The sequence below is a fragment of the Podarcis liolepis genome (genome assembly GCF_965112155.1).
Source record: "Podarcis liolepis genome assembly, chromosome: 7".
Classification (NCBI taxonomy): domain Eukaryota; kingdom Metazoa; phylum Chordata; class Lepidosauria; order Squamata; family Lacertidae; genus Podarcis; species Podarcis liolepis.
Genome location: NC_139561.1, coordinates 48,083,843 through 48,098,400, shown reverse-complemented (window position 1 = coordinate 48,098,400; position 14,558 = coordinate 48,083,843). Strand labels below are relative to the sequence as shown.

Below are 14,558 nucleotides of genomic sequence, written 5' to 3'. Positions count from 1 at the left end.
TCATGTCCCTGGCAAACCGGAAATAATTAGTTTGAAAGCAGAGGATTTTTTAAAAATGAGTTTTAAACTGTTTTTAGAATGCCATTTTTTAATTGGTTTTGGATTGGTCTGCAATGATCCCAGAAACTCTTACCTAAATGTAGTCCCCATTAAGATCAACGAGATTTTACTTTTGAGTAGACTTTCTAGGACTGCACTTAGGCAGGATGGCCAAGATACCCAGCTGACATTCCATGTGTTCTTTGATAGTGATTTTCTGAATACCTAACCCACTGCATTATTCTTAAGAAGGCTTGCAACACCAACTTCAGAGTCTGTTCACTACTGAATACTGCTTGCTAAAAGGGAACAGCAAGGGAAATAGATCCCTAAATGGCTATTATCCATGGCGGCTATAAGGAACCTCCTAGTTCATAGGTAGTATGCCACCAAATACTAGTGACTTGTGTGTGTGTTTGTGTAGCAACAGTGGGGAAAAGGTATTGCTTATGGGTTATCCAGAATCATCTCACTGACCATGAGAAAGAGGGTGATGCTGGACTGCACAGGCCAGGCATAGGCAAACTCCGGCCCTCCAGATGTTTGGGACTACAATTCCCATCATCCCTAGCTAACAGGACAAGTGGCCAGGGATGATGGGAACTGTAGTCCCAAGCATTTGGAGGGCCAGAGTTTGCCTATGCCTGGCATAGGCCTTTGGTATGATTCAACAGGGCTCTTCTGATGCTCTTTACTTACTCTGCGGGAACTTTGGCGGGTTGTCATTGACATCAGTAAGTGTAATTGTCACTTTGGTTGTCCCTGAGAGCCCTCCCATGTGTCCTCCCATGTCCTTTGCTTGTATGACAACATGATATTCTTCCTTTGCTTCTCTGTCCATGTTGGGAAGGGCAGTTCTAATAATACCTGCAGGTAAAAGACAGAAGGAGGGTTCAGAAAACATTCTTTAGACATCTGCTCTACACTGAGAACCATACATATTCAGATGCATCAGCACTGGTCCAGATTCCTCATAGCTAGCAACTGCCAGCAAGGGGAGAATGAGCCCAACATGGGCTGGGTAATATTCAGCTGTTCAGATCCTATCCCTTGCATCAGGAGATTTTGGTGAGAGCTTGTGACTGGTATGTCCAGCACAAGATATTATGGGCATTCCTGTGAATCCGCTAGATGAAATAGCGGAAGAACGTTGCCTCAGGAGAGTGAGGAAAATTCTCAGGGATGAGTCACACCCTGGCCGGCACTTTCTTGATCAGCTCCCCTCAGGCAGAAGATATAGAAGCATGATTAGTCACACCAACAGGGTAAAGAACAGCTTCTATCCGTGAGCTGTTAGGCTGCTGAATGAAAAAAATAATAACAACAGGGCAACTGACTTTTGGGTTTGGTGGGTGTATGTCAGTAAACGAGGAGAGTTAAGACTAAGAGAGCTGAGTGGGGGTTGCTCATGTAATCTCACTGTATACAAGTTGTACAAGTGACAATAAAGTATTTCAATGTCAATTTCTGTGCCAACAATTTCTCATTTCCCAGCTATTCTGCACCAGTTAATGAGAAAATAGATTGTATTTGAAGATTACGAAAGGGGAGAGAAAAAATTCAGAGAAATTATGCTGGGTGGGCTACTATCAAGGTGGCCAAGAGGTGTATGTGACTGTCCTTTCTTTCATCCTACAAATCATCTCTCTAGAGTCCTGTACTCTCCCATGATCTAGACTTCCCTTTAAAATAAAACCAGTGACCGCACTGAACTCATGTACTCAGTAGCAAGCCTGCCTGGCTTACGATACTTCAAATAAAGCTCAGGGGAAGACATTATCAGGTAATTTATCCCATGGGGATTTTTTGATATCAGGAAGAATAGGCATCTTGGAAAGCTGCAGAATGCTGGAGAAATGTTTAATGGGAGCACACACACACCCATAGCGACCTGAATATGATAAATCCAATCCAGTGCCCACAAAAAATATTTTTAAAAAGATTGAGTGCCCTGAGAAAGAGGGAGAAAAAATGGAAGTTTCTTTTGTGAAGAAAGAAAACTTTTGAGAAACTGGAAGTCATATATAAACAGCTCTAAACATGATAACAGGGAAGAACAATGATGAAGCCAGGATATGCTACCGGAATAATCCTGGTTAAATATAGACACACTCTCTGTTCCTGTTCTAAATTTGAGTACAGACTTTATTAGAGTACAGTTCTCCATTCAAGAAACAACGAGTACATCTTTAAAATTAAGGAAGTCTGTTAAGAATACATATTTAAAAGTGACTTTTCATGTAGATTTTTATTTAATTTATATATTCAGTATTTTAAGAAAGCAACTCCAAAGTTAAATGTGGAAATGGGATAGACAGAGGTGAAGACATGCAGAAGTGTTACGGACTAGGAAAAATACAGGTCTGCACATCCCAAGCATTTGGCAGGCTAAAATACATTGTTAATAGACGGCTTTTGCTTGGTGAATTGCGTGTTGCACAACCATTGTCTGGAGCCAGTTGTTGATATGAAATGTCAGACTGTATCTACAACTGAAAAGTAATGGTGCTGTCAAAGTTTGTAACTAGGTGGTTCAGAATATGAATGTGCCTCTCTCACAATGCTTGAATGTGTTACATATCAAATGACATTTCCCCTCAGAGATTCTTCTACAGCTCTATAGCAAAATCAGACTGCACATATTCAAAAATGTTTTTAGTTTGGATTTTTAGTCTAAGTCCAGGACATTAATTACTGCTCAGTCAGAACTAAGCAAATGCTCCCAATGGCAGATTTTAAGGTTCCTATAGACAGGCTCCTATAAATTACAAAGATAAATCACATGGTCTTTGGTAATAGGAAGAAGTACCCCCCCCCCATTGTTGGTACTTCATCCTTTCTTCTAAAGCAGCCTTCCCCAGCCTGGTTATCACTAGGTATTTTGGATTCCCATCACATGTAGTCAGTGGTCAATAATTATGGAATCTGTGGTTGAAAGCTTCTGGGAATACAGGATACTATCTTACACTGAGTCAGGCCATTAGTCCATGTAGCTCAGTCTGGAAGCGACTCTCCAGGGCTTCAGACAGAGGACATTCAGAGTCCTTTCTGGAGGTGTTGTTTGTTGTTGTTTAGTCGTTTAGTCATGCCCGACTCTTCGTGACCCCATGGACCAGAGCACACCAGGCACTCCTCTCTTCCACTGCCTCCCACAGTTTGGTCAAACTCATGTTAGTAGCTTCGAGAACACTGTCCAAACATCTTGTCCTCTGTCGTCCCCTTCTCCTTGTGCCCTCAATCTTTCCCAACATCAGGGTCTTTTCCAGGGAGTCGTCTCTTCTCATGAGGTGGCCAAAGTATTGGAGGCTCAGTTTCAGGATCTGTCCTTCCAGTGAGCACTCAGGGCTGATTCCCTTAAGAATGGATAGGTTTGATCTTCTTGCAGTCCATGGGACTCTCTGGAGGTACCAGGGGTTTAATCTGGGGCTTTCTACATGCAAAGCAGATGTGCTACCACTGTTCTATGCCATTATGTTGGTGCAGCTGTTAAAGGGTATCAGGACTTGCCACAGCAATATAAAGAATGATAGACATGCCCATTCTTTTTAAAAAATGAATTAGTATCTGGATTTTCATTTATGCTCAGGTCTGATCACCATATTTCCAGATTTGTAAAGATGCATTGCTCTGGTTACCCTGGGGAGTGCAGGAAGCACCTTTCTCTTGTAGCAAAAAAGAATTGCTCACCTGTCTGTGCTTCCACAGAAAAGTACGGCTGACCTTCAAGGATGCTGTAAACAAGTTTGGCACTATTTCCATAGGTGGGATCATCAGCATCTGAGGCAGTCACCTGAATAACAGATGTACCTGAAAACAGAAAGGTGTGGTGATACATTTCAGGATTTAAGTAAGCATGTTAAAGCTATAAATGTCAGATTTAAGCATGGATAACATTTTCAAAATTCATTTTTATTTAAAAAACAAAACTACATGATTGGGAGATTATGTACTAATTAAGCACTGGAAAACTCCAAACTCTCTAGATGAGGTCTTATTAGTGAACCACCACTGGTTACCCACCAGCTGTGGTATAGGAAATCTCTGTCCAATGAATTATTTGAATTACACTGTTCAGTAAATTATATTGAATCACCTTTTACCTCATTGGCAATTGCTTAATATTACTATTTGGGGTGTTTATTAGAGGCTCCCTCTCATTAAAACAACATTTCATGGTATCTGGCAATTATATGTATAGTAATTGCTAGATTGACTTCTCTTTGACATGAGGTTTAGAACCTAAAATTGGCAATTTCTGCTCCCACTGGTGCTTTCATCAGAATTCTCTGACATCCCTAGTCAAGACACAAGTTTACTCACGGATATCCTATTTGTGAAAAATAAGCATGAATGAAAATTTCATGTCCTAAGCGTAAACCATAATTGATGATCAGGTCAATAGCGATTGTCCTAGAAATTCATTTGTCAGCCTGAGAACTAATTGTTATTTCAAGTTTTCTGTTACTTACCTACATTAGACCTCTCTGGTACATTGGCATGGTAGTTTTCATGTAAAAATTCAGGGGGGTTGTCATTGATATCTTGAACTTTCACAATGAATTCTGAGGGTGGTTCCAGAGGTCGGTTGGTATTCCTGTCCACAGCTTGTGCCGTTAATGTGTACTGAGCTCTTTCTTCCCGATCCAGTGTCTTTGTTGCATGGATGTTCCCTGATTTGTCATCAATGACAAAAATGATTCCCGCTCCTTCACCTGAGAGAATGTATTTTATGTTCCCGTCACCAGAATCGATGTCCGAATGAAGCTGCAAAATGCAAGATATACACACATATTGTTTTCAAAGCCAAGAAAATGTTAAGTACATAAGAGCTTTGATGGATGAGGCTGAAAGCCTACCTAGTCCAGCATTCTGTTCTCAGAGTGAGCAACTAGATGCTTCTGGGAAGTCTGCAAGCAGGACAGGAGTGCAAAAGCAGTTCCAACAACTGGTATTCAGCTACATGTTGCCTCTGATACTGGAGATAATACTGACATTGTGATCTGGAGTCACTGATAGCATTACCCTCCATGGTTTTTTTTTCTTCTAATCCCTTTCTCCGAATCCCTGTAATGGGAAGTTTTTAATGTTTGATGTTTCATTATGTTTTTATTCATGTTGGAAGCTGCCCAGAGTAGCTGGGGCAACCCACAAACATGAGTCGGGCATAAATAAGAAAATTATTACTGTCATCATTACTATTACTATTACTACTCCTACTATTACTATTATTATTATTTGAAGATGCTTTTTATCAACACACTGACTTGAACATATTAATGGCATTTTTTGGGGTTCCCAGATTTCTTTTGCCCATATATTGTAAATTTATTGGGCTGAAACCAGATATGTACTCAGAATTTATTTGTTTCCAGAAACTGATTTTCCGTAGCACGGGCAGAGAGTCTGATAACCCAATGTGTCTTTCTATGGCCCCCTTGGGACTCTCCCTAGGCTACACCTTCTCCTCAGCCTCTTCCTTGTCTGGATGCAGGATAGAGCTCTGTGTGTGTGTGTGTGTGTGTGTGTGTGAGAGAGAGAGAGAGAGAGAGAGAGAGCGCTTACTGTACAAAGTAAAACCTTAACCCTTAGCCCACCACTGCCATGTGGCCTCAGAAAGGTTTGCCCAGAAGGGAATCCTAGGCTGAAAAAGGGTTCTACACTCCTGTTCTATTATGCTTCTGGGCATCTCTGCCATGGATATAATGAGCAAGTAATTTTAAATAGCCTGAAGAAAGAATTCACAAAGTGAATTAAGGATTAGTTCAAAATGTACTTGGGATTTTTTTTGGGGGGGGGGGCAATGTGGAAAGTAAAATTATTAGTTGTTGAGATTAAGAGGCAAAAGCAGAGTATCTTTTATGAAAGGTTTTATATTCATCAGATACTTTTTTTAATCTGAACTTTTTAAAAAATGAGATATGTGAAGCATGGGGCTGCAAAAAATGAACCACCCATTGGCTTCCACCTCATTTCCAATTTCTCAGCTACTTAATGCCCATTGTGATATTTTAATGAATGGGACTAAAGCAATTAAAGTATAAAATGAAATCGGAGCCCCACTTGCCTTCCTTCACTTTCATAATGCTTATAGGCATTGGCTCTGTGAATTGATATGAAAAAAGTAATGTATAAGACTGGGAACCATCTTCGCTTCCTCAAATGTTCAAGCTGGTACAATAGTGAAGAATTGTCACTCAGTGTGGTTAATCCGTTCCTGCTGTTTAATGCTGGTGCTGGTCCTTTGATGTAAGCAGGGCAGCTTACATCATTCTGTTATAACTTGGAAAAATAGGTTGCATTCTGGGTAAGAGCAAATGCAGGCTGCAACCCAAGTATGAACACAGTTTTCTTCTATCAAGGATGACTTTTTAAAGTCTGGTTCTACTGCTTTTGTGATAGAGAAGTCATCTGAGTGCTCTGTCATGTGAGCTGCCACACAAATGTTGATCATCCATCATGCTCATACACACGAAGAACCTTCCCCTGGAAAGGGGAATACAGACAAGCAGAGAAAGACTGAGGAAGGACTATCACTCAATGGTGGGTTGGCTGCTTTGCATGCAGAAGGTTCTAGGTTCAATCCAGGGGTAAATTTAGGATGGGTCAATTTCAGTTAATTTCCGTTTCTCTCATTTTTTCAACTGAAATGCATCAATAGGCATATTTAAATTTAAAAAGTCCTTACAAAGATTTGTCACCATTTTAACACACACTTTTCCAAACAGGGGTGCCAACTTGAATAAAATATGCAGGGGGCAGGAAGTCCCGCCCCACATAATTGATCACATGACACAGTGTATGCATATGATTTGAATGGCAGTGTCCATCAATTTTGGGGGCCCTACACCCTCTAATATTTATTGGGGGGACCAAAGACCACTCAAACCGCAGGAATTGGCTCTCATGTTGCCAAATATGTACATTTTTGTATGTAGTTTTGCCAAATATACACCGTTTTGCAAGCAATTTTACTTGCTATGATGCACTTCTGCATGTTATTTTCACCAATATATGCATTTTTGTGTACTCTTTCCTCTAATGGACACATTATTTGGTTAGAGGACTGCGTTACAAAATACAAAGATGTGCACATTTCAAAAGATAGCTCTGTCTCTGGAGGATATGGTCCTTGGGAGGGCATCAGAGGGACTCTGATGCAAGGCTGGCCCAGCTATGAGGCAAGGTGAGGCAACCGCCTCAGGCAGCAGAATATATAGGGGCAGCAGATAATGGGAACTGACATCCATAGGCGCCGACTCCATGGGGCCTGAGCCCCCTCAAAAATTCGTTTGGGGGGCTCTGCCCCCCCAATAATTTAAGAAAATTATTAGGCACCTTGCCAAAAACCGCGCAGGGGACTCCGGCGCGCGCCTCCCAAAGTGACCGGGAGCTCCTGAGAAGGGGCGGGCAGGTCGGTCAGTCAGAGGAAGACCCCCAGCGGCGGGACTTTAGAAAGGAATGGAGCTGCGGGGCCGAGGAACGGCGTATTCGTCGCCGGCGAGGGACCGGGGTGAGGGGAGAATGGAGGGGACAGGAGTTCCCGCCGCCGGAGCGGGGCTTTTTTTCTGGGTTCGGCTAAGGTGACGTTGGTAGGAGGGGGTGGCCGCCTCCCGGCGCGTAGCCTGGGGAGGGCAGGCCGGTTCTTGCATGCAAAAGCACCACTGCCATCCTGCCGCCAGTATGGACCCCGGTATGGCCCCCCCCCAATATTTTTTATAAGTCGGCGCCCCTGCTGACATCCAACAACATCTGGAGGACCACAGATTTATAGAACTGCAGCTTAATAGTTCCTAAAGAGGTAAAATGCAACAACTGATAAAGAATAAAGGCTTTCTTACCCTTCCCACTAAAACAGGATCAGGTCCCGTATACTCCTCTATTACAAAGAACTGGTTCCATACCCATCCTCTTTTTGAACGGTGGAGAACTTGCCCTTCCTTTCCTTTTTCATGATGACCATGGAGTGATGGCCTGAAATGATTCAATTTCCCGATCTCTATTGCAAGGCTGAAGCACAGCATTCCCAGGCAGATAAGGGTAGCATGTAAACAGTTGTCCACCTTCATTTTTGGTTAATGTATAGGCACCAGAGTATCCACAAATCTAACACTTCTTCTCACAGGGCCACCAGAAGAGTAAAAAGGAATAATATAATCCTCTTGAAATTTCAGGTGTACTTTTCCATAAATGAGATGTAAACACTCCTTAAGCGCATCACTTTAATTCTGGATAGATTCCCAAATTATTTCCTAGAGGGAGGAAAGAGAGAAAAAGAAAGAGGGTGAGAAATGCAGGCTAATTTCGCCCACTGTGTCAATTATAAGTTAATTATCATTTCGAATATGTCATGTGAAGCAAGTTAGCATGGCCAATGTGTCATACATTACAATGACATTCCTCTATTTGGAGTGTTGCCTGGTTCAGAGCTGTTTTAAAGATAAAGAGCCTTAAGAAAGGAGAGATAGACTCTTGGAGATGCCCATCAACTGTTAGCAAACTAAGCAGACACACAAAGTAACCTGGTTATCCTCTTCCTTACTATGGTGAGATGCATTGCATATCTATTTAAATTACAGTAATTATTTCTCAGTGTGCATATATATACATACATATTAAGATGCATGATTTTATGCACATCTATGCCTTCTTTTTTGATGATGTATATCCTTCCTCTCTTTCGATTGCAAGATAATAAATGAAATCGGGTAGAATAGGAAAAGAATATTATAATACTTCTTTAAAACTGCAGGTATGCATTCTAATTATAATGAATGATTTCTTTCCCTGTACTAGATTCACCGGGTTATTAGAAACATTTACAGTTCGTTTCATGATTATTGAAGAGTGGAGTTTGCTTCTGTTTTTGTTTGTTTTTTCTACTAAGAGCGTAGAAAGCTGCCACAGAAAACAGTCCGACCATTGGCCCATCTAGCTCATCATTGTTTACTCTGATTGGCAATGGTTCTCCAGGGATTCAGGCAGAAACCTTTCCCAGCCCTACCTGGACACACCAAGGATTGATGCTGGGACCTTTTGCAAGCAAGGCAGATGCTATTGTCTGTATCAAATGTGCATGACCTAATGTCAGCATTTGCTTTCACCACTTCTCAGTACCTTTTCAAAATGCAAGCATCCAGAGTTAAGGCTGCAGAACCATGATATCAACTCACCAAGTAGAGTGCATAGAAAGTCATATATACAGTGGTACCTCGGGTTACATACGCTTCAGGTTACATATGCTTCAGGTTACACATTCCGCTAACCCAGAAATAGTGCTTCAGGTTAAGAACTTTGCCTCAGGATAAGAACAGAAATCGGGCTCCGGTGGCGCAGTGGCAGCAGGAGGCCCCATTAGCTAAAGTGGTGCTTCAGGTTAAGAACAGTTTCAGGTTAAGAACAGACCTCTGGACCGAATTAAGTACTTAACCCGAGTTACCACTGTATGTGCATATTTATAACACATAGAAGCAAGCAAAGCCAAATATCAACCCACTACTGCCCTTTCCACTTTCACCAGATTACTTTCCAACAAGAATAAAACATTAGCACCCACCCTTTACTGAGTTGCTTTTTACTCCAGTCACACACTCAGCATGTAAAACCCAAATATCAAAGAATGTGACTAGATGACAATACATAGCTGGTGAACTACAGTCAATTTGGCTGAGCACAAGAGCAGGCCTTCTCCTTACACGATCCACATGAGAAAGGTGACTAAATAGGACTATACTGGGGAAGGTCCACATCAAAACTCCTCCCAAGTTTCCTCCAGCCACCACAAGGGAGTATTTCAGGGCATGTGAAAGTACATACAAAGGGAAGCTTTGGGTGTTCTTCTTCATTATCTTTGTTTGATTGGGGAGAGATATAAGAGGAAATTAAAAGAAGACAAATGAAACGTACAAGTGAATTTTCTTCCACAGACCATTAATTTTAAATGATGCCATCAACAAATGGGTTTAAGAAAATCATCAAATATTTCCAATAACAGCCAAGATGTAGTATAACTTTATTACTGGGATTATTATGTAATTACCAAGAAACTCTTTAGAATAATAGAAAAGATGTGTGGATATATGAAAGTGTTTACTATCAGTTGTTCAGGCATGAAGAACCAAACACAAAACATTAACCACATATCTAAGCCATTATCCTTAATTTACTAATTAGGGCTTAATGTGGTAATTGCCTGCAATCCCTTTCTTTGTAAATCTCTCTCTGTTGGGTAAGGAATGGGCCAGAATCTTTTCAAGTCCTGTTGTATCTGGTCTTGTTGACATGACAACAGTACCCTAGGGTTTCTTTCTAGCATGGAACACAGAAGTTTTCAGTCTGGAGAAAGCACACGGGGGTTATTTTCAGCTGACCTACAGAGAAGTGCAATTCCTGTTGGTTTACCTCACCAACTATCTGGGTTTTGCAAACATTTCTATCAAATATCTGGGCAAGAAAACACACCTTATGGGAGCATAGAAAGTTGCCTTACTCAGAGTTTGCCCACTCATCCAGCTAGCCCAGGATATTTTATACTTAATAGAAGTATGGATGCTGAAAGAAACTATTTTTGTGAATTCTAAAACTAGCTGAGCTGATCCACACTTTCCAGAATAATGGGCACAATAGGAATTAGTTATCCACTGGCTTGAACACATCTATGATGTTCTAGTGCACCTATAAACTCATTCATTCATATATGTGTGTGTGTGTGTGTGTGTGTGTGTGTGTATGAAAAATGCACGATTTGAGATAAAATATGTATTTAAGTAAGAATTTTCATCCTGGTTTGTTTAAGCATATTCATGGAGAAACAGAACAGGCTTATGAACAGAAGCATGGCATGTGACACTGACCTGAAAAGAAAATGCTTGGGCTTTATCTAACTGGAATGGCTTTCCAGGGTTTCAAACAGGTTTCCTTCCCATCCCAACTTTGAGATGACTCTGGAACCTTTACATGCTCTATCACTGAGCTGTATCCTTTTCAACAGCAGGTGTTTTTTTAAAAAAATAATAATAATATTTATTAGTAGTTTCAAAGTTATAAAGAAAAAAAATTTAAAAAACAACACTGTAATACATAGAAGGGGAAAAAAGAAACAACAATACAACAAAAAGAAAAAAAAGAAAAATGGAAAACACAAGAAAAAAGAAAACAACATAGATCCCAAGTTACATATCTATAACTTCCATTTGCTTGTTTCATTGACCTCCTCACACCTCCCTTTTTGTATTCTAGTTTAATTAATTATTTCAGCAAATTCTTTCCATCTTTCTCAATTAAAAAAATTATCTTGACAGTTTAACTTAATAATTAGCTCAGCAAATCCTTACCATCTTTCCCCATATTCTGTTATTCAAATTGCCTTAATTTATTTAACCTTATCTTACCCTAAAATACCTTAAAGCTTAAATCTTAGTTTTCAAATATACATAACTCCTGATATCATTTCTGCTAGAGTCATATAGTTTCATTCCAACATTTTCCCTAATATTCATTAATCTTTAGCCAATTCCCTAAATAAAAAGTTTCCTTTATAAATTTTCTTCCAATCTTCATCCAACGTCTCATCTTCCTGGTCTCGGATCGTGTCCAATCCTTACTGTCCAATCCATGTAGTCCATCAACCTGGAAGCCTTATGTCCGAGGCCCTTAAGTCTCTTCCATGTCCCTTCTGCATTTCTTCTTCTTCTTGTTTATACTTGCCCTTTTCCTTGTCTTTTGTTGGTCTCTTTCTTAATTCCTTTCCTTTCTCATTGAGGAGTATTTCTCTGGGGGGTTCCAACCCAGAATTGTCTCCATCTCCCTTCATCAAACCCACCCATTCCCCAAAGTCCCACTCCCCACAGTCCTCGATAAAATCCAAAAAATATTTAAAAACATATTTCAAGGTCTCTCCAAAGTTTGGAACCTCCTCAACACCAGATTCCCCCTGGCCCATTCCAACTTCAATCTTCAATGACAGCGGCTTATGCTCCTGTAGGGCCTCGGGTCTCTCCATTTGTATTATTTGAGGTGCAACCGCATCCTCCTCCATTATCTTCTGTTCTTGCCCAGTCAGTACTGATTCATGAGTTGGTCCCTGAATAATTTCTGTATCAATGTTCCCTGTTTGTCCACAGTGGTTATTAACCACAACAGTCAAATCCATTTTTTTCATTCATCAAGTCCATCTTCTCATGCATCTGTTCCAACAGGGCACTTGTCTTGCATAAGGCAAGCACCCAATCTTCCTCCCAGCTCATCTTTAGGCAAGGTCAGAAAAGACTGTTCCCACGGTCTTAATCTCACAGCTGTTGAATCCTCAAGTATACTGCTGCAACAATTTAACAAGCTCCCTCTAGAGAAGACAATTTCTATTTGTATCCATTTTTTATTTTTTTTAAGGCAAGTCCAACAAAGGAAAATTACTTTCGTTTTTCAGATATTTTCTGGCTATTTTGTTTCTTTAAGATGCAAAAGGCAACATTGGAATCAGCTTGTTTCTCTTCTTTAACTATCTGTCAAAATGTTCCATTCACAGTCAATGAACCTACAATTTCTGTCTCTGACACCCCGTTCCCAGGTTAGAGACGGTGGAAACTCATCCTTCTCGCTCCCTCTCCTGCAGGGGTTAAACAAAATCCCCCCCCCCTTTTCTCCTGCTTCCAAGGGGGTTTCAGTAGTTCTGAATGAAGGAAATTTAGACTTTTTTGACAGCTTTCCAGGCTTTAGCTTACGAAGTTTTTGCTTTAGTCTATATACAAAAAGTGGAAGGCAGACTTCCTGTTTTGAAACTTCCCGCTTCGATGCCAAATTAAGATATTTCTTGATCCAATTTTCCGTTTCTACTCACGGGTACTTGCTTTAAATCCAATTGTCCACAGGGAAAAGTCAGTGCTCTCCGGCAATGGCTGTGCGGCTTCACTCCGTGAAAGTAGCAATCAGTTCACAGCACCGCGCCGCTCACCCCGCTTCAATCCGGCGCCCCAAAAAGGGGTTCCCGGTGAGTAGGGGGGGCGCTTCTGGTGCCCTGCCGAACCCCACGTTCCCCGGCTTCCTCCGCCTGGGATTTCTAGCGGGTCCCCGCCTTTGCCGCGGCGGGAAGACCCAGTTTTCACGGCGCTAGTTCCTCCGGTCGGAGGAACGCCGCCATTCACTGATGGCGCTGACCCAGAAGTCCAACAGCAGGTTTTTGTAAGAGGAGCTGGACCTGGTCCAATTAGGCTTATAGACATCTAAGGACAAAAGCACGTGGATCTATGTTTTCATCAAAAGACATGACCTATAGTTCGATGGACCATGGATGAGCACTGCGATCCAGACTTCATGTGTTGAAATCTGCCCTGATGCATGGATCCTTCTTGCAGGATTGACACGATGTTTCAGTGGGAGTATTTGCCTGTACAAGGAAAGCATTTTTCTATTGTTGTTGTTTTTGTTCGTTACTATATTATGTATTTTTATTTTTTTATATTCTAAGCTACCTTGTGGTCCTTGGATGTAGGGTTGTATGGAAATTTAAACAACAACAAATACTGGTTAAGTGATTGGATTGTATCTTAAAACAATCGATGCATAAATTATTCTAAGTTGTGGAGAGCTGGCCCAATTTTGATTGCTACTATAGAAGTAGGATCCAGCTGAAATACTGATCAAATGTGTGCTGGAAAAACATGCAACTAACTTGAATGAACTTTCCTTTGTTCCTAAGAGTTCAGGGTGGCTTTTTAAAACTGAACATACACAATAAATGGTAAAAGAAATATTAACATATAAGCTGTCAAGGTTAAATCCCCTAAAACTTTGCAAAATCTTTTCCTATTTCCTTCCTATTCAATAAATATCTTTTTCCCCATGTTTCAAATGTTCCATCTTAAATTTCCGTAGAGGGGGTGGAAATTATAACAAATGAATCACAGACAAAAACCCAAAGAGGCAAATGGGATTATTATTTGATGACAAGGCTAGAGTCTAGGAAACCACGTCTGACCAATGGTATTCAAGCATGCTCTCTATATAGCAAATATAATCCCAGTAGGACAAAAAAAGTTTCGAGTGACTGCCTTTATTTGAAACACCATGTGCTGAAGCTCAATAGACTAAACAATCCCTTAGATTTGTCTAACCACCATGTCTGCATGATACATTAAAATAGCAGCTGTTCTGTGGGGATATGTATTTAACAAGACAGATTTCTAGAGTGTGCTATATAATGACATTATGATGGATAGCGTAATTCTGAGACAGTTTGCAGAAATAAGGGAAGTGGGATTTTCTGGCAAACAGACAGAACAAATAACTGAACCTCGTATGTAGCTGGATAAATGACTGAGTGGGAAGTGCACAGAAGACGCAGACCTTCTTCTTCATGCTTATTGGGTTTGTACCAATGGAAGGTTGCCAGACCTCCATTTTGATATTTTGGCTGCCTATAAAATTGTTACACAGCTGGATGGCCGTTCCTTTGATAGTCAAAATGCTGGTGAGAAGCTCAGAACACCCTGGTAATGTATTTTGCTGTGTTTGAATAAAATATCCAC

The 14,558-nt window shown here is 40.8% G+C and overlaps 1 protein-coding gene across 2 annotated transcripts in view; it reads right to left on the bottom strand.

The window, feature by feature from the left end:
• CDH11 (cadherin 11) overlaps nt 1–14,558 on the bottom strand; it is a 107,422-nt gene that overhangs the window by 24,439 nt on the left and 68,425 nt on the right. For both annotated transcript variants that reach the window (XM_083514961.1, XM_083514962.1), the window contains exons 3-6: nt 7,878–8,288; nt 4,509–4,803; nt 3,727–3,846; nt 739–906 (exon numbers count right to left, since the gene is read on the bottom strand). In XM_083514961.1, coding sequence (XP_083371087.1) covers nt 739–906; nt 3,727–3,846; nt 4,509–4,803; nt 7,878–8,105 — 811 coding nt within the window. In that variant the 5' untranslated portion in view covers nt 8,106–8,288. The remainder of the gene's footprint in view (nt 1–738; nt 907–3,726; nt 3,847–4,508; nt 4,804–7,877; nt 8,289–14,558) is intronic.